The 17532-nt window shown below is 60.7% G+C and overlaps 4 protein-coding genes across 4 annotated transcripts; 1 reads left to right on the top strand and 3 right to left on the bottom strand.

The window, feature by feature from the left end:
* Nucleotides 1–186: 186 nt before the first annotated feature.
* On the top strand, nucleotides 187–1770 carry JCM10292_007111 (uncharacterized protein; the record flags this gene model as incomplete). The annotated part of the gene is made up of 4 exons (XM_076648187.1): nucleotides 187–242; nucleotides 312–406; nucleotides 479–514; nucleotides 677–1770. The coding sequence occupies 4 exons, from the start codon at nucleotides 187–189 to the stop codon at nucleotides 1768–1770; spliced, it is 1281 nt and encodes a 426-aa protein (XP_076506134.1).
* Nucleotides 1771–2294: 524 nt separating this feature from the next.
* JCM10292_007110 (uncharacterized protein) lies at nucleotides 2295–3302 on the bottom strand (the record flags this gene model as incomplete). The annotated part of the gene is made up of 4 exons (XM_076648186.1): nucleotides 2295–2842; nucleotides 2918–3008; nucleotides 3150–3163; nucleotides 3251–3302. 4 exons carry the CDS (start codon nucleotides 3300–3302, stop codon nucleotides 2295–2297), a joined length of 705 nt encoding a protein of 234 aa, XP_076506133.1.
* A 621-nt stretch (nucleotides 3303–3923) lies between these two features.
* DOP1 (Dop1p) lies at nucleotides 3924–10891 on the bottom strand (the record flags this gene model as incomplete). The annotated part of the gene is made up of 24 exons (XM_076648185.1): nucleotides 3924–4296; nucleotides 4367–4491; nucleotides 4554–4637; nucleotides 4690–4889; nucleotides 4956–5161; nucleotides 5223–5353; nucleotides 5414–5520; nucleotides 5586–5755; nucleotides 5815–5967; nucleotides 6030–6163; nucleotides 6217–6450; nucleotides 6520–7321; nucleotides 7383–7434; nucleotides 7493–7743; nucleotides 7801–7933; nucleotides 8013–8199; nucleotides 8263–8832; nucleotides 8888–9118; nucleotides 9178–9538; nucleotides 9600–9943; nucleotides 10006–10215; nucleotides 10274–10420; nucleotides 10496–10614; nucleotides 10747–10891. 24 exons carry the CDS (start codon nucleotides 10889–10891, stop codon nucleotides 3924–3926), a joined length of 5469 nt encoding a protein of 1822 aa, XP_076506132.1.
* A 4936-nt stretch (nucleotides 10892–15827) lies between these two features.
* Nucleotides 15828–16994, bottom strand: JCM10292_007108 (uncharacterized protein; the record flags this gene model as incomplete). Its single annotated transcript, XM_076648184.1, has 3 exons — nucleotides 15828–15846; nucleotides 15993–16354; nucleotides 16491–16994. The coding sequence occupies 3 exons, from the start codon at nucleotides 16992–16994 to the stop codon at nucleotides 15828–15830; spliced, it is 885 nt and encodes a 294-aa protein (XP_076506131.1).
* Between the last annotated feature and the right edge of the window lie 538 nt (nucleotides 16995–17532).

Here is a 17532-nt window from a genome sequence, read left to right as displayed (position 1 = left end):
CTCTGTCTCCAACGTCCTCTTCGCCGACGTTGCTGTTGCTGCTGCTCGTCGTTGTCGAGAGTCTGCAGTGACGCTTGTGCAACGCCTCCTGCCCCTCAAATCGTCGACCACGCGCGACGCATCGCCCCGCACTTCGTCGCTCGAAAACGATCGTCGCTTCGCCTCTCTCTCTCTCCTCCACTTACCATGCCCATCAAGCGCTCGCCGGAGGAGACGTCGCGCCCGCCCTTGTCGCGCGGGAGGTCCGTCGAGCCGTCTCTCTGCTTGTCGCGTCGGCATCGTGCGCTGACCACGGCCGTCCACCTCGACAGCGCATGCCACCGGTGCTTCAGTCGCAAGGTTCGCTGCTCTGGCCAGCCTGCGCCTGGCTCAGGCGTCTTCGCCTGCACGTCGTGCTTGCGCACCGGTGCGTTCCGTCTCACGGCTCGCACAGAAGGAGGTCTCGCTGAACTGGATATTGTCCGCTCGATGCGAGCAGCACGGTTCAAGGGTCACGAGCTCTCGCAGGCCCGGTGTGCGTTTCACGGCGAAGGGCTTTGCAGTGAAGAAGGTGGACCTACAATGACGGGCGAGGTCTATTCGAACGTCGGTCCTGGTGCGTGCAGTACTAGACTGGCGTCGCTCCGGCGTTGCACTTCCGGCTGACGCGCGCCTTCTGTCGATCTCCGGCTCGCAGCACCTCGTCGCAAGACTGCGTCGCGAAGCACGACGACTTCTTCCATCAGCTCGGTGCGCTCCGCAACGTCCGCAACGTCGCAGGCGACCGATTACTCGTTCGATTCGTCAGCCCCCTCGCTCATCTCGCCGGTTTCGTCGACTGCGTCGCTCAAATCGCTCGGCGAAGGCGTTCGCTCAACTGGCTCCTCGCCAGAAAACATGCAGCTGCCGCCTACCGTTCCGTACCAGTATGCGGCCGCCGTGCCGCAGTACGGAATGCCGCCTGGTTTTGCGCCGACATACGGTGCCGCGCCCCTGTACCCATCGACGTCCAGCGTGTCGCTCCCGACTACGCCACTGCAGTACTCGAGCGCTTTTCCGGGCGCACCCGCGCAAGGTGCCGACCCGCTGGGCCCCAAATCGCTGCTCTCGCGGCGGGCGAAAGCCGCCCCCATGAGCATCTCGCTCCCACCACAACCCGCCATGGCCTTGTCGCCTGCCGTCTCGCGCGCGCCGTCACCAGCGGCTGCATCGACGAGCGCGCCGCTCGCCCACCCCGTGTCTTGGGGCGCGCCAGCTCAGCAGAGCACCCTGGCCGGGTACGCAGGGCCGCTGCCCGCGCACAACTCCACCGCCATGCGCGCTCCGCTGCAAGCTCAGCAGCCGTTACATCACCCTCCGCCACCTCAGGACGACTTGACGGGCGCGCTTCAGGCGGTGCTCACGCCGTCGACCCTCTCGAAACTCCCTGGCACCTCCTCCTACGACTTTTCTCTTGCTCCCGATGCGTTCCCGCCATACCTGTCGGGCGCTCCCGCGACGCCTTCATTCGGTGTGGCGCCGGGCAGCGGCGCCTCGACTTGTGTCGGCATGGGGGCCGTGACGGGACAGTCCGCCCTGCCGCCGACACCCCTCCGGTCCCTGTCGGTCTCGGAGCTCTACCCTCCGTCCGTGTATGGTGGCGGAGGAGTGCCGACGCCGCACGGGTTGGACGCCGCGAACGCCGCTGTCTGGAGCGGCAGCTTCCACCTGCCGAGCCCCGGCTTGACTTTCTCGTCGAGTACGCCTCACTGGCTCTCGCAGAGTGGTGCATCGCAGTACTTCCAGTCCTAATCTGCGCGCGCGCGCGCGCCGTTTTGGAGCCCGATTCGCCCTCCTGTTGTATCCCTCGCTTTGCCTCGTTCCGCGCACGACCTAGACTTATAGATCTCTCTGATCCTTCCATCGCATGTACAGATAGACACTGTCTATCAGCGGGACATGGACTCGACGACAAATGTTCATAGGAACTCCTCCCTCGCTGTGCTGCCGTCCACCCCGTTTGTTTGCCACTATTACGCTTCGCCTGGACTGAAACCTGCCGCACGTGTCCCTTTTTGATGCTGATACCTCTTGAGTGTTGGCTGGTTCGATGAGAGGATCTGACGGCAGTCAGTCTACCCATCTTCGGGGAGCTGTCTGGCTTCTCTTGAGCCGCGCGGTCCGACAGCGAGGGAAGCGTTCAAAGCGCGTTGCGGATCTCCGAAAAACTTCTACTGTGGTCATTCTCTGAGTGTGTGTGAATACGTGAAATACAACAGGATCTATATACAGAGGGTTCGCCTCGTGGCTAGAGGGAAAGAGAGGAAGGACGGGCCTCAAAGGCTGAAGAGCGGCAGCGCGATCGTCTCATTGCCATTCTGACCCGTCGGCAAGAATGTCCCCTGGCCGTGCGTCGTGATCCCGAAGGCTGTTGAGAAAGGGTCGGTTGAGGGATACCATGCCGGGGTCGCTGGGAGAGCCAGGTCGGGCAGATCAACGTTGGCCGACGCGAGAGCGTAATCCAGGTCGTCGCAGAGCGAGAAGGGCGAGCTTGTCAATGACGAGCCTGACATGTAGTCTTCGCTGGAGGGCAAGGAGAAGGAGGAGGCGGGCGAAGAGAGGTTGTACGAGACCGGCGACGCGCCGAGGAGGTCGGACATCGGCGATGGCAGCGGGGCGGCGCAATAGTCGAGGAAGATGGGCAGCTCCTGGTTCGGCGGCGGCAGCGCGACCGGAGCAGGAAGGGGTGTGGCGTAGACGGGATCCGAGACGGGGTATAGGGAGGACGTGGAGGGCGAGGGGAGCGTCGAACTGGCGACGGCCAGGGCGGGAGACGGCGGCGGCGGAAGGGAGGTGCTCGACTCGTGCAGTGACGTGTAAATCTCTACACGGTGCCAGTGTCGAGTCAGCGTGGAACTCACAGAGACCCGCAGCCTGCAGGGGCGGGAGGAAGACGTACGGTTGGCCCACGGGCTGGAGGGCGCAACAGCCTCGGCTGGAGCAGGCCGCTCGATCGGTTGTGCAGTCGCCGGCTTGAGCGACTTGACGCGCTGAGCCGTGGCGCTTTTGCCTGGTGCAGTCCCGCACCGTCGACCTTGGAAGCAACAGACGACGTCGTCCGGATTGTCGCCCCGGAAGCGTGCAGAGCGGCGACAGGCGGTGCATGCAGGCTTGAGTGCGTCACAGCGAACCTTGCGCTCCTTGCCTGTACAGAAGTGCGCGACGATGTAGCGAGGTCAGCGGGATTCGGGCGCAACGAGCCCGACTTGGGCGAAAAGGAAATGCCACGCACAGCGCTGGCAGGCCGCGCCTTTCTGCAGAATGTGCTTCGCTGTGCTGGACATGGCGGTTCTTGTCCTTCTGGGTGGAGGAGCAGCAAAGAAAAGAAAGCGCGCGGACTCGACGGAGTGCGCGGTCAGCAACATCAGCCTTCAGGCACGCCTCCGTCCGTCCGTGAACGCGCGGCGGAACGCTCGGCGGCCAGATTCCGCTGCCGCTGGCCCGCATCGGCCGCGCGAGGGCGATCCCCGATGGCTGTCTGTTGTCAGCGAGGCCTTTCCTCCTTCCTCCCCGAGCAATTATGGTCAGCACCGAGGACGCTGATGAATCCTTCACCTCGCGACTTGCCGCGCGACGTCGAGCTAGTGCTTGGCTCGTTCCGTCGCTTACGGCGCAGCAGGCGCAGGATCGCTTCCGTCTAGCCGCAGCTGGAATCGATTCCCCTTCTCCTTGTGTGTCGCCAACGGGCGCCTCGCCAGTCGGATGGTCGCGCCGGGCGGTTGGAGAAGATGAACGTCACTGCGTCATGTGTGCATATGCGTTCGGCCACTGCTGCGTGTAGTATCGTCCAGTACGTATTACAACAGAAGTCTACGGCCGAATTGGGAGGTAAGCGCGGCGAAAGGAAATGGCCGCGGCGGGGAGAAACTCGGAGACGAGCGCGGCAAGGGTCGGCGATTTCCGCGCTACGCTCCTTCGAAAACATCTCGTCTCAGTGACCGCTCGACGGCAGCGTGATCAACTCGCGTGCCGGACATGTAGACCGACTCGTATGCCGTGAGGCTCACGGTGCCGAAAAATTCGTCGAGTTCGTGAATCGAGCCGACACGGCGAGCCTTGAGAATGGGTCGACGTGCCGCCGAAGACTCGCCTTCTTCAAGCGGAGTTGACCCGCTCTCGATCCCGCTGCTGGCGTTTGCCTGGCCGGATGAACTTGCGCTGCTGGAGCTGCGCGGGTTCGACAGCATGTCGCCAAGGCGGTCCATGATTGCCTGCGGGAGCCACGAATCGGGCGGGTAGATGGCGTCGACTGTGTCGGTGACGAACATCCACTCGTGACTGTGACATTTGGGCCAGGTTGGTATGCTGCGAGTCTCCACCGGAAGGGGGAAGGAGCACGACGGCGCACATTTGGAAGTCTTCGGTTTGCAGAACGAGCGTGAGGTCGAGGAATTTGCAGGCGGAGAAAACGAGCTGTAGAAGGTCGGATCCGTCCGGTACGGCGTGCTCAACAAGCGAGTCGAACAGTCGAAGCTGCGCCGTGGAATTTCCAGTCAGATCGCGGGCTTCGCCGGATTCCGGAAAGCAGCACGCACCAGCTCCGTCAAGATGACCGGCCAGAGGCCCGAAAGGTGTTGGTTGTCGATGCGGCAGAAGAGGACCCTCAAGCACAAGTAGACCTGTCCGGAGGCGTCAACCGCAGAACAAGTGCTGAGCGACGAGAGTACGCACCTCTGCATGAACCATATCACCGACAGGAGCTCGCAGGAGGTCGACGAGCTTCTCTTGGATGATGGGAAGCTGCGTGAGATAGCGGTCCTTCGGACCCGACAGGAGGATGTAGGTAAGGCGCCGGAGGGCGAGCGCTCGGGACAAACTTTCGAGTTCGCGGTTCGTGAAGATGTTGGCCGACGAAGTCGTCGAGACCTTGGCTGTATACCAGTTGTGATGAGCATTCAATGTGCTACCGAGGCAGGGCAGGCGTGGACGACACGCACAGGCGAGATCCGCAAAGCGCTCCTTGTCCGACGTTACGAGAGCCTGAATCAGCGGGCCCCAGTACTGATCGGCTGAAGGCGATGCGTTGAAAAATCGGTTGTCGGTGAAGGTATCCGAGACGAGGGAGCGCCACGCCTTGACCGCGTGCGAGTTCTGCGACATCTCGTGAAGCAGTTCGAAGATGACGGGATCGGCGTCAATCGACCTGTAGAGCGACGTGAGCTCAGTTTGCATAGGATCCCGAAGCTTCGCAAAGCTGCGCGTACTTGGTGCGAGTCTTGAGCGCGGGGCCGACGATGTAATAGATCATGTTTGAGCAGATGCTCGCGGTACGGTCGGCATCAATCAGGAAGCGTCGGAGCCCAGGCACGACTCGCTGCGCAAGATACAGAGTGATCTGCAGCAAAAGGTTCCGGTCAGCGGATTGTAGCGTATGCGCAAGGAAGAATCGACTCACCTCTAGAACGACCGACTTCTCGCTCGCCGACTTCTTCTCGCCGTTCATGATGCTTGACTGTCCATCAGCCTTGCCCTTCTCTGTCGTGAGACTATCCGTATCGCCGGCTGTGTCATCCAGCAAGTCAGCAAGGGGGTTGGATGCGCACGGAGAGAAAGCGCGCCATCGTTACTCTCATCGGGTGCACTCTTGCGGAGCCAGCTGCTTGACTCGGACGCGCGTCCTGCGGCCTGTATCGTGGCGTCGGCGAGGCGCACAAACGTGTCCTGTAATTCGCGCCGGACTCGTCGATCTTCGAGTGCGCTGGTCTGCGACGCCTTCTCTGTCAACGTGGTCACGCAGCTGTTTTCCAACCAATTAGCATATGGACGGCCTGTGGATGGAGGAACAACGAGTCGCACCGCAGTGTCGGGAAAAGGAGCGAGCGGTTCGCCGACTGATTCGCGAGGATCTCGCGTGCGAAAGCGAGCAGAGTCGGCCAGACCTGGACGGCTGTGGCGCCTGCCGCGCGCTCGAGGTAGGCTTCGAGGAATGCAAACGTGATACTGTCCGCGCTGCGCGGTAGAGTGTATCTGGTCATTCACGCTTGTGAGTGTCGAGGCCATTCGGGACGCACAGGTTCAAAGGACTGGGACGCCTGCTCGAGGCGCTCTTCGGGTTGACCCGCTCGCACAGGCTTGTTACAACACCTGGAGCGCTCGGTGAGAGCACCTTGAGCATTGCGAAGAGTCGGTCCTCCGCCGTCGGCGACTGCTGGCGAGCCGAGTCAGCCCCGCCTTCACAGAGTGGGCAAAGTCGCGCACCATAGGTCGCTCACGGTGCCAATAACTCGTGATATTTTCGAGCACCTCGTGCGGCAGCGTCTTATTGAGTCGCTCGAGGGCGCGACGCGCCCGGACTCGCATACGGACGGCAAAATGCGTCTGCGAGCTGCTCCTGTCGTCCTCGACGTCGCCTTCCAGCTCTGCCGTGATATCCCATGCTAAGATGAGTACGTCAACGGCGGAGCGCAAGCGCTGCAGCGCCTGATGGCGCAGCTGTTGGGCAACAGACGTGTCAACGGGCACGTTCAGTCAAGCTCGCGAAGCCAGAGAGCCAAGGTGCACCTTGACTTGCTCGGGCACATCCGCCGAGTCAAGCTCTTGGTGACTCAGAACGCCCGTCATGTAGCCGAGCAGACCTCCGCCGCCGCCGCCAGTTGCGCTTGACGACGGATCGCTGCTCAACCCGCCGGTCGTAGACCGCGCATCGTCGTCGGAGCCGGCTGGTGCCGTTTCGGCCACGGCCATCAGCAAGAGGCGCTCGAGCGCGTTTGTGAGAACCGTGAATTCGGCATCCGTAGTGGACGAGGCGGGCATTGGAGCATCGAGGTTGCTGACGGTGTAGCACTCCTGGAAGTCGCGCACGAGTTTTGCGAGGCGTGCGCAGAGACAATCGATGAGGGGAAGCAGTACAGTCTGGAGAGAGCGGCGGAACTGCTGGATCGTCATGAGGAGGAAGTCGACCCAGTGGTGCGTCACGGCGTTGTTGTGTTGCGCGATGGCGTCGGAGACAATGCGGACGAAGAATTCGTCGCGCGTGAGATCGGGCGGGTGTGCTTCGTTCGCCGATGCCTCGAGCGTCGTTGAGACGGACGCAGACTTCGCATGCGAGCGGTCGAGGCCTCCGTTCGCGAAAGTGACGGAGTGCAGGACGTGCAGCAGCTTGTTCTGCAAGTCGAGTTCCTCGCGGTGCACGCTCAGGTACAGGCGAACCATGAGCGACGACTCTATCGTGGAAATCCCGGCGAGCTCCGATTCGCCGCGCGAGATGAGAACTTGCAGAAGCTCGGCGACAACGGCGTGAATGTGCGAGTTGAGTGGTGCGAGTGCCGCGTTGAGTGACCCATCGGGATCTGCACGAAGGAAGCTGCGGGACCACAGGTCGGTCAGGCTGCCGATGCGCAGCGTATCGAGCGATTGGCACGAACCGAAGGAGGAGGGCGATCATGCCATCGAGATATGTGAGCGTTTCGAGATTCGCTGCGGGCCACGCAGCTTGTCAACGCGGTGGTTGATGGTGAACACGGACAATATGTACCTGTCAGGACTCGCTCGCGGAGGGCTGGATCGAGCGTATGCTTGAGGAAGGAACCTTTGGCGATGCGGATGAAGCCTTGTCCGCCGAAGCGCGCCAGCGCGAGAAGATTATCGAGCGCATGAAGCACTACTGCCTGATCGAACGACTCCGCGTATGCAAGAACGGGGACGCGAACGTCATCGATCTTGACGGTTCGCGCCAGCGGCTTGATGGCGGGATCGAGAAGAGCGAGTACGAGCGGGTCGAGGACGCTGTTCTGACAATTGTGAGCGCGAGAGGACGAAGGCACAAAATGGGTGCGCACACACCGGATATACGACTTGAGACTGCAGCGCATCCAAGCTTCGGCCGCACGTCTCGTAGCTAGATCCTCGGACTTGAGGCTGTCGAGCATGGCGAACATTGGCTTGCGCAGCACGACTCCCGGCAATTGTGCGTCCTCTGTATGCGGAAGCGAGTCAAGTCAGCGTTTGGCAGCGCGAGAGCTGTGGAAGGAAGCGCGATTCGACCAGCGACTTGCCGACGAAGCGCCACAGGTTCCCGAACGATTCAAACGCCCTTGCGCGCTCGACGGGATCTGGCGAGCCCAGATGCGCAGAGATCATCGTCTCGAGATCGCGGCGTGGCGAGAGGCCGCCAACCTGCCAGAGTAGGTCCGCCGCTTCGAGGTAGCACGGCGCGTTGCCAGACACAAGATAGTCGAGAAGCTGTGGAACAAGATGTCGGCATCTGTAAAGCGTCGCTGGAGGATACGATGAAGGTCTACCCACCTTCTTCGCCATCACCTCGACAACGGACCTCCGGTCAACCTTCGCCGGGGGCCGGAGACCTTGTGCCGCAGCGAGATCAAGAATGAGCTTGACGAGCGCTGCGTCGATGCGGAATGTTGCTGGGTTGGCGCGAGTCGAGGCAATGAAAGCGGCGATGGAGTTGATCCAGTCGGCCGGCTGCCACACGACGTCAACGCCAGACGTGTCCAAATCGAGGACCACCTCATGGAGGCGCGTGAGGAGCTTGACGGCGGTCAAGGTAAATGTGGCGGGCGCATTAGCGTGCGGCTCCGCCACGCACGCTTCGACGATGTCGAAAGCCGCACTCAAACCGGCTGCGAGCAGTACGCGGCCGTCCACTTCGGGCAGTGAAGCGCTCTTCATGTCGCTCGAGCTGTACAGCACGTCGGCCAGGGGTCTGGCGACGCTTGCATTGTCCGCGGCGGAAGGCGTCTGCGATGCTTGGAAAAATGTCGAAGGGACCTCGCGCAACAGCTCGTCGACGAGTTCGAGCGCCGACACAAGGGCCATCGGGTCTGCCGTCTGTTGCGCGGCGCAATGAGAGCGAGCCTGCGGGCAGGGCTGATCAGCTCGGGTCAACGCCCACCACTGCTGATAAACTTGCCTTGATCGTGTCGAGCAGAGCGAAAGCAACCACGGGAGCGTGAAGCTTCTGTACCTCCTCGTCGTGTATACGAAACGTGCGAATGACGAACCGCGCCAATTCGAGAGAGCTTGACCGCTCCTTCTCGCCGTCTTGGATGCCCTCGACTTCATCCCGCGAGGTGAGATAGAGCTGCTTCCACAAAAGGAAAGGATCGAGGACCTCGAAGAGCATGTTGCCGGTCATGAGAAGCTGTTGCGCGCACGGGGTCAGTATCAGGGACACCGGTCGAACGGCCAGTCGACACGCACATCGTCGTGAGCATCTCCCGGTCGCAGATCCTCCTTCAGAGCCTGGAACGCGTCGAGTACACCGACCTCGGTAAGATTCGCCCCGATCTCCCACTTGTCCAGCAGCGAGATGAAGATCTTGAAGGGTCGCTGCCGCTCAGTCGTCTGGTCGGATGCGAGGCCGGCGACGGCGCTCATCTCGGCCAGGAGTGACTCGTGCAGTAGCGAGAGGCCGTACGCTCGGAGATGCTCGACTTGAGAAGATGACGCATCGGAGCTTCCGAGAAGCCAGGTGTAGAGTCGCCGCGAGAGCGAGAGATCGCGGCGCAGGACGACTCCCAAGACAGCTCGCATGAGCAAGACCTGGTCTGCGCGCCGACAGCTACAGGGGACGTCCGAACGGGTCAGCTTACGTGTGCGCGACCGGCAAACTCGGTACTCACTTGCGAAAGCCCGGGCTGTCGAGCCTGAGCGTGCCGTTCAGGAGGTCGAGTATGCCGCGCTGCACTAGGACCTTATCATCCTCGAGCGCTGCGGCGAACCCCCGTACCATCAGGCCGACATCCTGCCCGACAATGTCCGATAAACCATCGTCGTCCTGGACGGTCGGTGTCGGTTGCGCGTCGTTCGGTGCGGTCTTGACAGGCGAGACCTTCGGCAGTCGGCGGGACAGGTAGTTGATGGCGGGAATGCGAGAGGTCGGAGCGGTGATGAGAACCAGCCACAGATTCTGGAAAAAGAACGACGGCGAGACGGTGCCAGAGAGTCGGTCCAGGAGGGCAGCAACCTGCGCGCAAAGGGGGCTGTCAGTACTGCCCCATGAAGCGATACGTTCGCGAGCCTTCCCACCTTCTCGAACCACTCCCCCGTCTCCTCCTCGAGGCCCGGAAGCAGAGCGAGGATGAACGCTTTGGTCGCTGGTCGCAGGTCCTCTTGCAGTGGGAGGTAGAAGCGCTCATACATGTTGAGGACGATGGGCTTGACGCTTGTAGCGGCGTACTGGAAGAAGGGGAAGAGCCCGCTACTCCAGGCCGGGAGGTCGCGCCGCAGGTTGTCGGGCTGAGTGAGGGACAGATCAGTCGGGCGGGTGGTGCCTGATTCAGAGATGACGACTTACGCCGATGGTCGTCAGGATATGAGTGTAGACGTCGAGAGCTCGCTGATGTACTCCCGTGGGCAATGCCGGGTTGAGGCATTGGGAGAGTCGCTTGGCGACGATGAGCTTGTGCGGGATGACGGGGAACTGTGGTGCAGCTTGAAGACACTGTTGACGGAGAAACTTGGTTCAGCTTGCTACCGTGATGTCAGATCGTCCGAAAAGGCTGCCTCGTGTGCGCACTTTGAGGAGCTTGGCGAGGAAGGTGATGAAATCGGCCCATTCATTGACCTGGTCGAACGCCTGGAGCGTCTTGTCCACGGCCGTGGCGTACTTGCGGTACTTGGGATCGCTCTGCAGAGCTGCATGACGCGCGAAGAGAGTCAGGACGGCGCCGCTTGGGGGTCCGTGTGGGGGAAGAGCGACATCAAGGACGAGTCGGACCGCGACTGAGCGCCGGGAGAGCACGACGTCGCGAGAGCGCGCAGACGCACCTTTCTCCTGCTGTGCAATGGCCGCAAACGAGTCTCGGACGCGCCCCGTTGACGAGCGTCGCGGCGGAGCTGTGTCGGCCGTGGCCGTCGCCGACGAGAGCGAGGGCGCCACCGCTTGCACGGGCGTGGCGCTGTGCGGGAGCATCCGTATCGGCCTTCCTGGCGCGGCCAAGCTCGCTCGCAGCTCGTGATGTTGCGAACAGTGCGGCGCGTCGTCGTCCAACCTCCGCTTCCGCTTCAGCCCTCGGGTTCGCTCTTGCTCCGTCCGCAGATGCCAAACGACAATAATTGGCGAGCTTGCGCGTGCTGTGACAAAGGCTGTGCCTGCCTGGATGCGCGGTCTCGCGCCTCTCGCTCGTCACGAACTTCACCCGAGCCCCGTAAGGCTTACCTCCCTTGAGTGCTTGATCAGCGCAGATACTGGTGTCAGATCAGCTTAAACTTCATTCTACGGTCTATTTGTGCACTTTGGAGCTCTCATGCGATTCAACAGCCTCGGGAACTGGCGAGCTGCCACCAGGCTCATCATCCGGGAACAGGCGCAAGCTCACGGGTTGCGCTAGCGCACCGCTGAGCGCACGCAACAGTTGATCTGTCTTGGAGGCCTTGCATGGCACTGTCTGTCTTTCGAGCGATTCACGGGGACACTCCCCTGCGCCACCGAAGCGCTCTGTTGCCCTTCTTCCGTGCACTTCTTGTTCCGCCGTGCAAAGCGCAGGTTGCAAAGTCGCTCACGCCTACGCCATGCGTGGGCTCTGTCGAGCACGCTCGCTTGCACTCTGTTTTGGCCTGTGGCTCCGTGTGACCTGCACATGCCTGTATCCCACTCTGCCGGCCAACTTCCGCAATTCAATGCTGTTTGGAAAACGACAGGACCTTTGCGCAAGAGACAACATGTTGCACTGCTTCTTCCGCAAAACTCCTGGATTGTTTTGTGCCATTGCAGGTCCGGCTGCTCTCTCATTGAGCTAAGGGTCTCTAGCAACCTGGTGCCTTGGGCACCTGATTGGCAATGCTTTTGCAGAAGACGTCACTGCACTAACGCAGCTCAGCAGCTGCACAGAGCACGGAGACAATTGGGCCTGCATGGCAAGTCATGCTTGTTTCTTACCCGTCCGCCCAATTGTAGTGCGTTTGGACCTTTGGCAGAGGACATGCCTCCTTTTCTCACCAAATTTACGCTGCAGAAGATGCTTGAGCATTGACAAGTATTGGTCACAACGACTTGCCAAATGCTGTATTGTGTCGGCACCGCAGTCTCTACAGATGCCGCTGTGGCAGTGCATACAAGCACAGAATCCAGAGTGCACAAAACGGCCCATTCTGCCTTTGTGTGTCCCCGCCTGTGTCATGCGGCATGATTTTGGATTATGCCGCCGCCATTTGCACCTCACAATCAAGCTGACACGGGATTACAATCCAGGTTCTGTTTCTCTTTGCTATATACTTATTGTCAGCTCATCGGATCCAACGCTTCATGACGTGCCCAAGCCAGCAAGACACCGGAACAACCAGCCTCGGTTTGAAACACAAAGCTGGCATTTTCATCTGTCCAACCTTCCCTTCAGTCTGCTTACGCCATTGCTACAGTTCCAAAGTATTGCTCAGACTACTCTCCCACATCCGCACAAAAGCGCAGAGTCTTCTGCATTCAAACACAGCTGATGAGAAAAAGGCCAGTTGACAATGGTCTTCCGCCCCCAGAGCGCCTACAGTGATCCTGTGGGGTTTAATCCCAATTTGCGTTTTGGCACAGAAAGACAAGCATTGCAAGCACGTTGTGCAACCCAGCAATACCTTCACCTCACTTCACTTGAGTCACACTCCAGCAATCTGTCAATGTTGACCCACGGTGCGTGCTTGCACCAGCCTGCTGTGCATCTATAGACAGCTAAGAGCATAGTGTACCACACCCCAGATTGGTCAGAAAGAAAAACAGCGTCACCAGCCTCTGACTTGCAATGGCAGGCTTTGAGCAGCATCTGTGCTCTCCACCCGGCTTAGCTACACTCAAGGCACAGGCAAGCCTGTCAGGCCTGCAGGAATGTCTGGCAGACACTGCTGCGGCCTACCAAGTTGTCCTTGCCACGGTGCCGCACATTCCTCAGATGTGCTCCTGTATCATGTCTGGCCAAGTGATCTTTCATCTACTTGGCTTGCGCTGGCATTGAGGCGCATCTTTTCACGTCATTCATCTGGCAAAGAAAACTGGCTTCAAGTGGCGTTGGTCATGGCGCATAGCCACTTGCATGAACTGCGCAACCACTTGACTGCAGCTTGAAGGTGTGTGCACTGAGACCAACTTTAGAGGTCACTGGCAGCTGACAATGGAATAACACCCTCCTCTGAATGGTGCAAAAAGACGCTGGAGGCAGTGCGGTGCGTGGTGAACGCTGGCAGGGGGGGCATCTTGGTCATGGCAATGGCTGTCATGCAGGCCGTGAGAATGTACTCAACACAATCACGTCCTGCTGGACCATCTCACGCACAGAGTGCTCTGTGAGTTGGAGATGGCAGGTCTGTTTGTGGAACTGAGGGTCACATGAGAGCGCGTCGGCGCCCTGGCCGTTGCTGAAGAGCCTGTGGGAATGGCAAAGTCAAAACCAAGTTTCCCGAACAGCTGAGCAGGGAAGAAGCATTCCTATGCAGTGTGGGGTCCAAGGCGGCATGGGCTGCAGCTTGGACAAGCAGAAGATAGCGCCGCCAGTGAGGCCAAAGGCAGCATCCATGGTGGACCTGACAGAGTCTGGGCACGCGCCCCAGTCAGAGTTGCTATACACCTCAAAGCCAGATAGCAGGGAGTCATCTGGGCAGTACTCAATGTCAAAGTCAAGGGTACCGGCAATGTACCAGCACATGCAGACAAGGGGGGGCCAACGGTCCATGTCCAGGCTGGCAGTGTGGCAAGCAAGGACCCTAACAGCTGACAGCGTGAGTGAGGTCTGAGCAAGTGCCAAGCACGGCACACATGAGGGATGTTACGGCTTGGAGATACCGGCAACAGACAGAGGGCAAAGGGGGGTGGTCCTGCAGGTGACAAGCAAAGCTGGGAATTGGGACTTCATCAGCGTTGGGGACAACTTGCAGCCAGCCTGGCCAAGACAAGGGACAATGTCTGCATGGTAGGCGCACTTGGAGGGATAGATGGATCTGACAAAGCAGCGTGAACCTGGATGCTCAGAACGACTCTGTGCAACAAGGCGGACTGTGTGTCTTGTGACCCTGTCGTGGTGGTCCTCCTTCCGGCGGCAGACGAAGCAGGACCCAAGGAGTTTCAACTTTTGTGCCCGACAGCAGCGAGGCGCAGTCAACAATGTGGTCAATGCTGTTTTTGTTGGGTAAGAAGATGAACTTGTTGTGCTTGCCCTGGTGCTAAGATGCAAAGTGACATTGCGCACCCCCTCAGCATGACTGCGCGGGTTGGACAAATGCAGCGTTAGCATCAAGGCCTTGTCAGGCGCAGCAAGGGACCTGCCAATAGTGGCAGAGAGTGCAACAACGTCCTCCAAGAAGTGGTCAGAGAGGAGATCAAGTGGTTTGGCAAGGACGGCAGCTAGGCGGTTGCAGGAGCAGGTGCCGGCAGCAGGGACGGCGCAAGCGTGCGCAAGTACGTTGGTCTGCGCATGTTTATATGACGGTAGCGCACCAGCGCAGGCAGCAAATGGGCCCTTGCGCCAGGGTGCGGTGGACAATGCGGCGTGGTTGGGCTGGGAGCAAGGTGTGGAGGCAAAGGCTTGCGCGCAAGGCTTGACAACGTGAAGATGAGCGCTTTGCCTCCAGAGGTCAGAGCGGCCTTGGTGTGTGAGTGGTTTGTCAAGGACAGGGAGTTGTCCTCAATGAATTGCACGTCCCATGAGCAAATGGTGCAACCGCTGCTGGGCTCAAAGGGGCAGGCGGGGGGGCGTGTTGCCGTCGTAGCCAACAAAGAAAGCCGTCGTAGCCAACAAAGACGCACAGCACAGTGCAAATGTTGAGTTTGGCGCAGCTGTGCATCATCGTGTGCCATGCGCGGCAGCCCCAGACCCAGAGGTTGTCAGCTTGGACAGGTTGCTTGCGCCACACAGCAAGCAGGACGTGCCCAGCAAGGGCCAAGTGCAGGGAGCGGGTTATCACATAGGTGCAACCGGCAAGAGCCTCAATCACAAGGTCCTTTGGCGCGGCACGGCGGCAAGCTTGAGGAAGCCTAGGACACCTTCAATGATGCAGCATTGTGTTGAGCTGCTCCTTGGCAATAGAGACAATCACTGACTTAGATTGCAGAGATGCGGGACTTGACAGAGAGACACAACAGACCTGCTACTTGGTAACAGAGACAATTGCCAAGGAGGACCAGAGAGAGGCGCAAGCGCCCAGTGAGCCAGCGCCTGCCAGAAGAGGGGGAACAAGCAGAGAGAGTGACAAAAAAGGAGAGAGAGCAACACCAGCAAGAGAGTCAAATTGGCGACCTAACAGCCACAGCCAAGAGGCTTTGTAACATGACCGCAAAGCCACTTGACTGATGCTTGGAGGTGCGTGCAGTGTGAGCCACTTTAGGTGTCACTGGCAACCAGTGATGCAATAACAGCGTTTGCATCTTGTTTGTTGCTAAGGAGCTGGGCAGGGAAAGGGGAGTTGACACCAAGCTTGCCCAATAGCTGAGCGGGGAAGACACCCGCGTTTGCTGCAGGGGGGAGACCACGGTATTCAGCCTCAGTCAATGAGGCAACAAGGCAGGCTGCAGCTTGGACAACCAGGAAGCGGCACCACCAGCAAGGACAAAGGCAAAACCCATGGTGGACCAGGCAGAGTTGCGGCACACATCCCAGTCATCAGAGTCACTGTACACCTCAAAGCTGGATAGCCGGGAGTTCTTTGAGCAGTGCTCAAAGCCAAACTTGAGGGTGCCCAATGTACCGGTAGACGCGGACAACAGCAGCCCAATGCGCAGAGTCAAGGGGGGGGGGGGGGAGGCAGCGTGGCTACCAAGGACGCCAACAGCTTGAGCAAGATCCGCAAGTGCCAAGCATGGCGTGCATGAGACCTGACGGCCTGGACTTTTCCCGCAGCAGAAGGATGGCAAGGGCAAGTGGTTGACAAGTGGTTCAGCGGCGACATGCAAAGCTGTGAGGTGGAAATCATTGGCACTGGGGACAACTTGCAGCCGGCCTGGCCAAGACAAGCCAGGACGTCTACAAGGTGGGCGGGCGCGCTGGGAGAGGAAGACGGAGCCGTTGGAGCAGCAAAGAACCTGGATGCCCAGGATGCACTGTGCCAGTCCAAGGTCCTTGATGTTGTACCCCTTGCGGAGGCCGTCCTCGATCTGGTCCATTGTGGCAGTCAAGGGAGAGACAAACAGGAGGTTGTCAACGAAGAAGGCGATGTAGGGGTGGTGCCCCTGCTTGCTCTGCACATAGACACACGCGTCAGATGTTGTGCGGCGGTACCTGAGGCGCTGGAGGATGGCATGGATGCGGTGGTTCCAGACCCGGCCGGCCTGCTTCAGCCAGTAGAGCACGCAATTAAGCCGGAGCACCTTGCCGGCAAGGGAAGCATTGTCAATGCCCTTAGGGATGCGCATGCAGAGCTCCTTGTCGAGCGCACTGTGAAGATAGGCTTTGTCAACGTCTGCCTGATTGACGTGCAGGGTGTCGGGCCGCGAGGACGAGGAGTATGTGGACCAAGATGAACTTGGCAACGGAGGCAACAAAGGTCTTGCAAAAATCCACCCCGGGGCGCTGAGAGAAGCCCTGGACAACAAGGCGGACCTTGTGCCCAATGACGCGGCCGTGCTGGTCCTTCTTGCGGCGGTAGACAAAGCAACAACCGAGGACCTTGCCGCCGGCGCGAACAGCGGCACGGTTGACGGCGTGGAAGACCTTGAAGTTATTGCAGAGCAAGGAGAACTTGCTCGCCTCGCCGTCGCGCCACTTGTTGGCATTGGGATCGCAACCGGCCTTGCCCTGTTTGCGCAGATCCAACAAGGGCAGCTCAAAGTTGTCGCCGTGCGCGTCAAGCGAGTCACCTGCGGCGGCAACACGTGCGGCGGCCTCTGCAAACGACGCTCTGAAAGGATTGGCAAGCAAGTTGAGCGGGTCCGGCAAGGAGGGCGCGAGCAATGCGGACGGCGCGGCGTTACGCGCAAAGACAGGCCGGGCCGGATGCGGTGTCTGCGGCGTGCCGGTGTTGTAGCGGCGAGGCCCGGGAGCGACGGCGTCGGGCGCGGCGCGCGCGGCCGGAGTCTGCGCAATTGAAGGGGGGAGCGGGCACATGCGGGACTGCTCCCGGCTGGAAGGTGAGCAGCGGAGGCGGCGCGGAGCTGGTGCCGGGCAGAGCCGACCGGTACGGGAACTCGGTCTCAACAAATCGGACGTTGCAGGAGCGGACGAGGCAGCGAGCGATTGGGCTGTAAAGACAATAGAGGCGCAAGTCGCTCTCGTACCCGACAAAGTCATAGGAGACGGCTGTGTTGTCCAGCTTGCCGCGAGGTGCCGTGACAACGTGCCAGGCGCGGCAACCCCAGGTCCGGAGCTTGTCAACCCGAGCAGGCAAGCCACGCCAAACTCAAACGGGGGGGAGGGGGGGGGGGGGGGGGGGGACCCCCCCCCCGCGCGGGGGGGGGGGGGGGGGGGGGGGGGGGTGGTTTGGTGGGGGGGGGGGGGGGGGGGGGGGGGGGAGTGGGGGGGGGGGGGGGGGGGGGGGGGGGGGGGGGGGGGGGGGGGGAGGGGGGGGGGGGGGGGGGGGGGGGGGGGGGGGGGGGGGGGGGGGGGGGGGGGGGGGGGGGGGGGGGGGGGGGGGGGGGGGGGGGGG

This window comes from Rhodotorula paludigena (genome assembly GCF_050403205.1).
Source record: "Rhodotorula paludigena JCM10292 DNA, Rt_paludigena_JCM10292v1_ctg14, whole genome shotgun sequence".
Classification (NCBI taxonomy): Eukaryota; Fungi; Basidiomycota; class Microbotryomycetes; order Sporidiobolales; family Sporidiobolaceae; genus Rhodotorula; species Rhodotorula paludigena.
The sequence above is the reverse complement of the archived record's forward strand: the minus strand, read 5'-3'. Positions and strand labels throughout refer to the sequence as shown.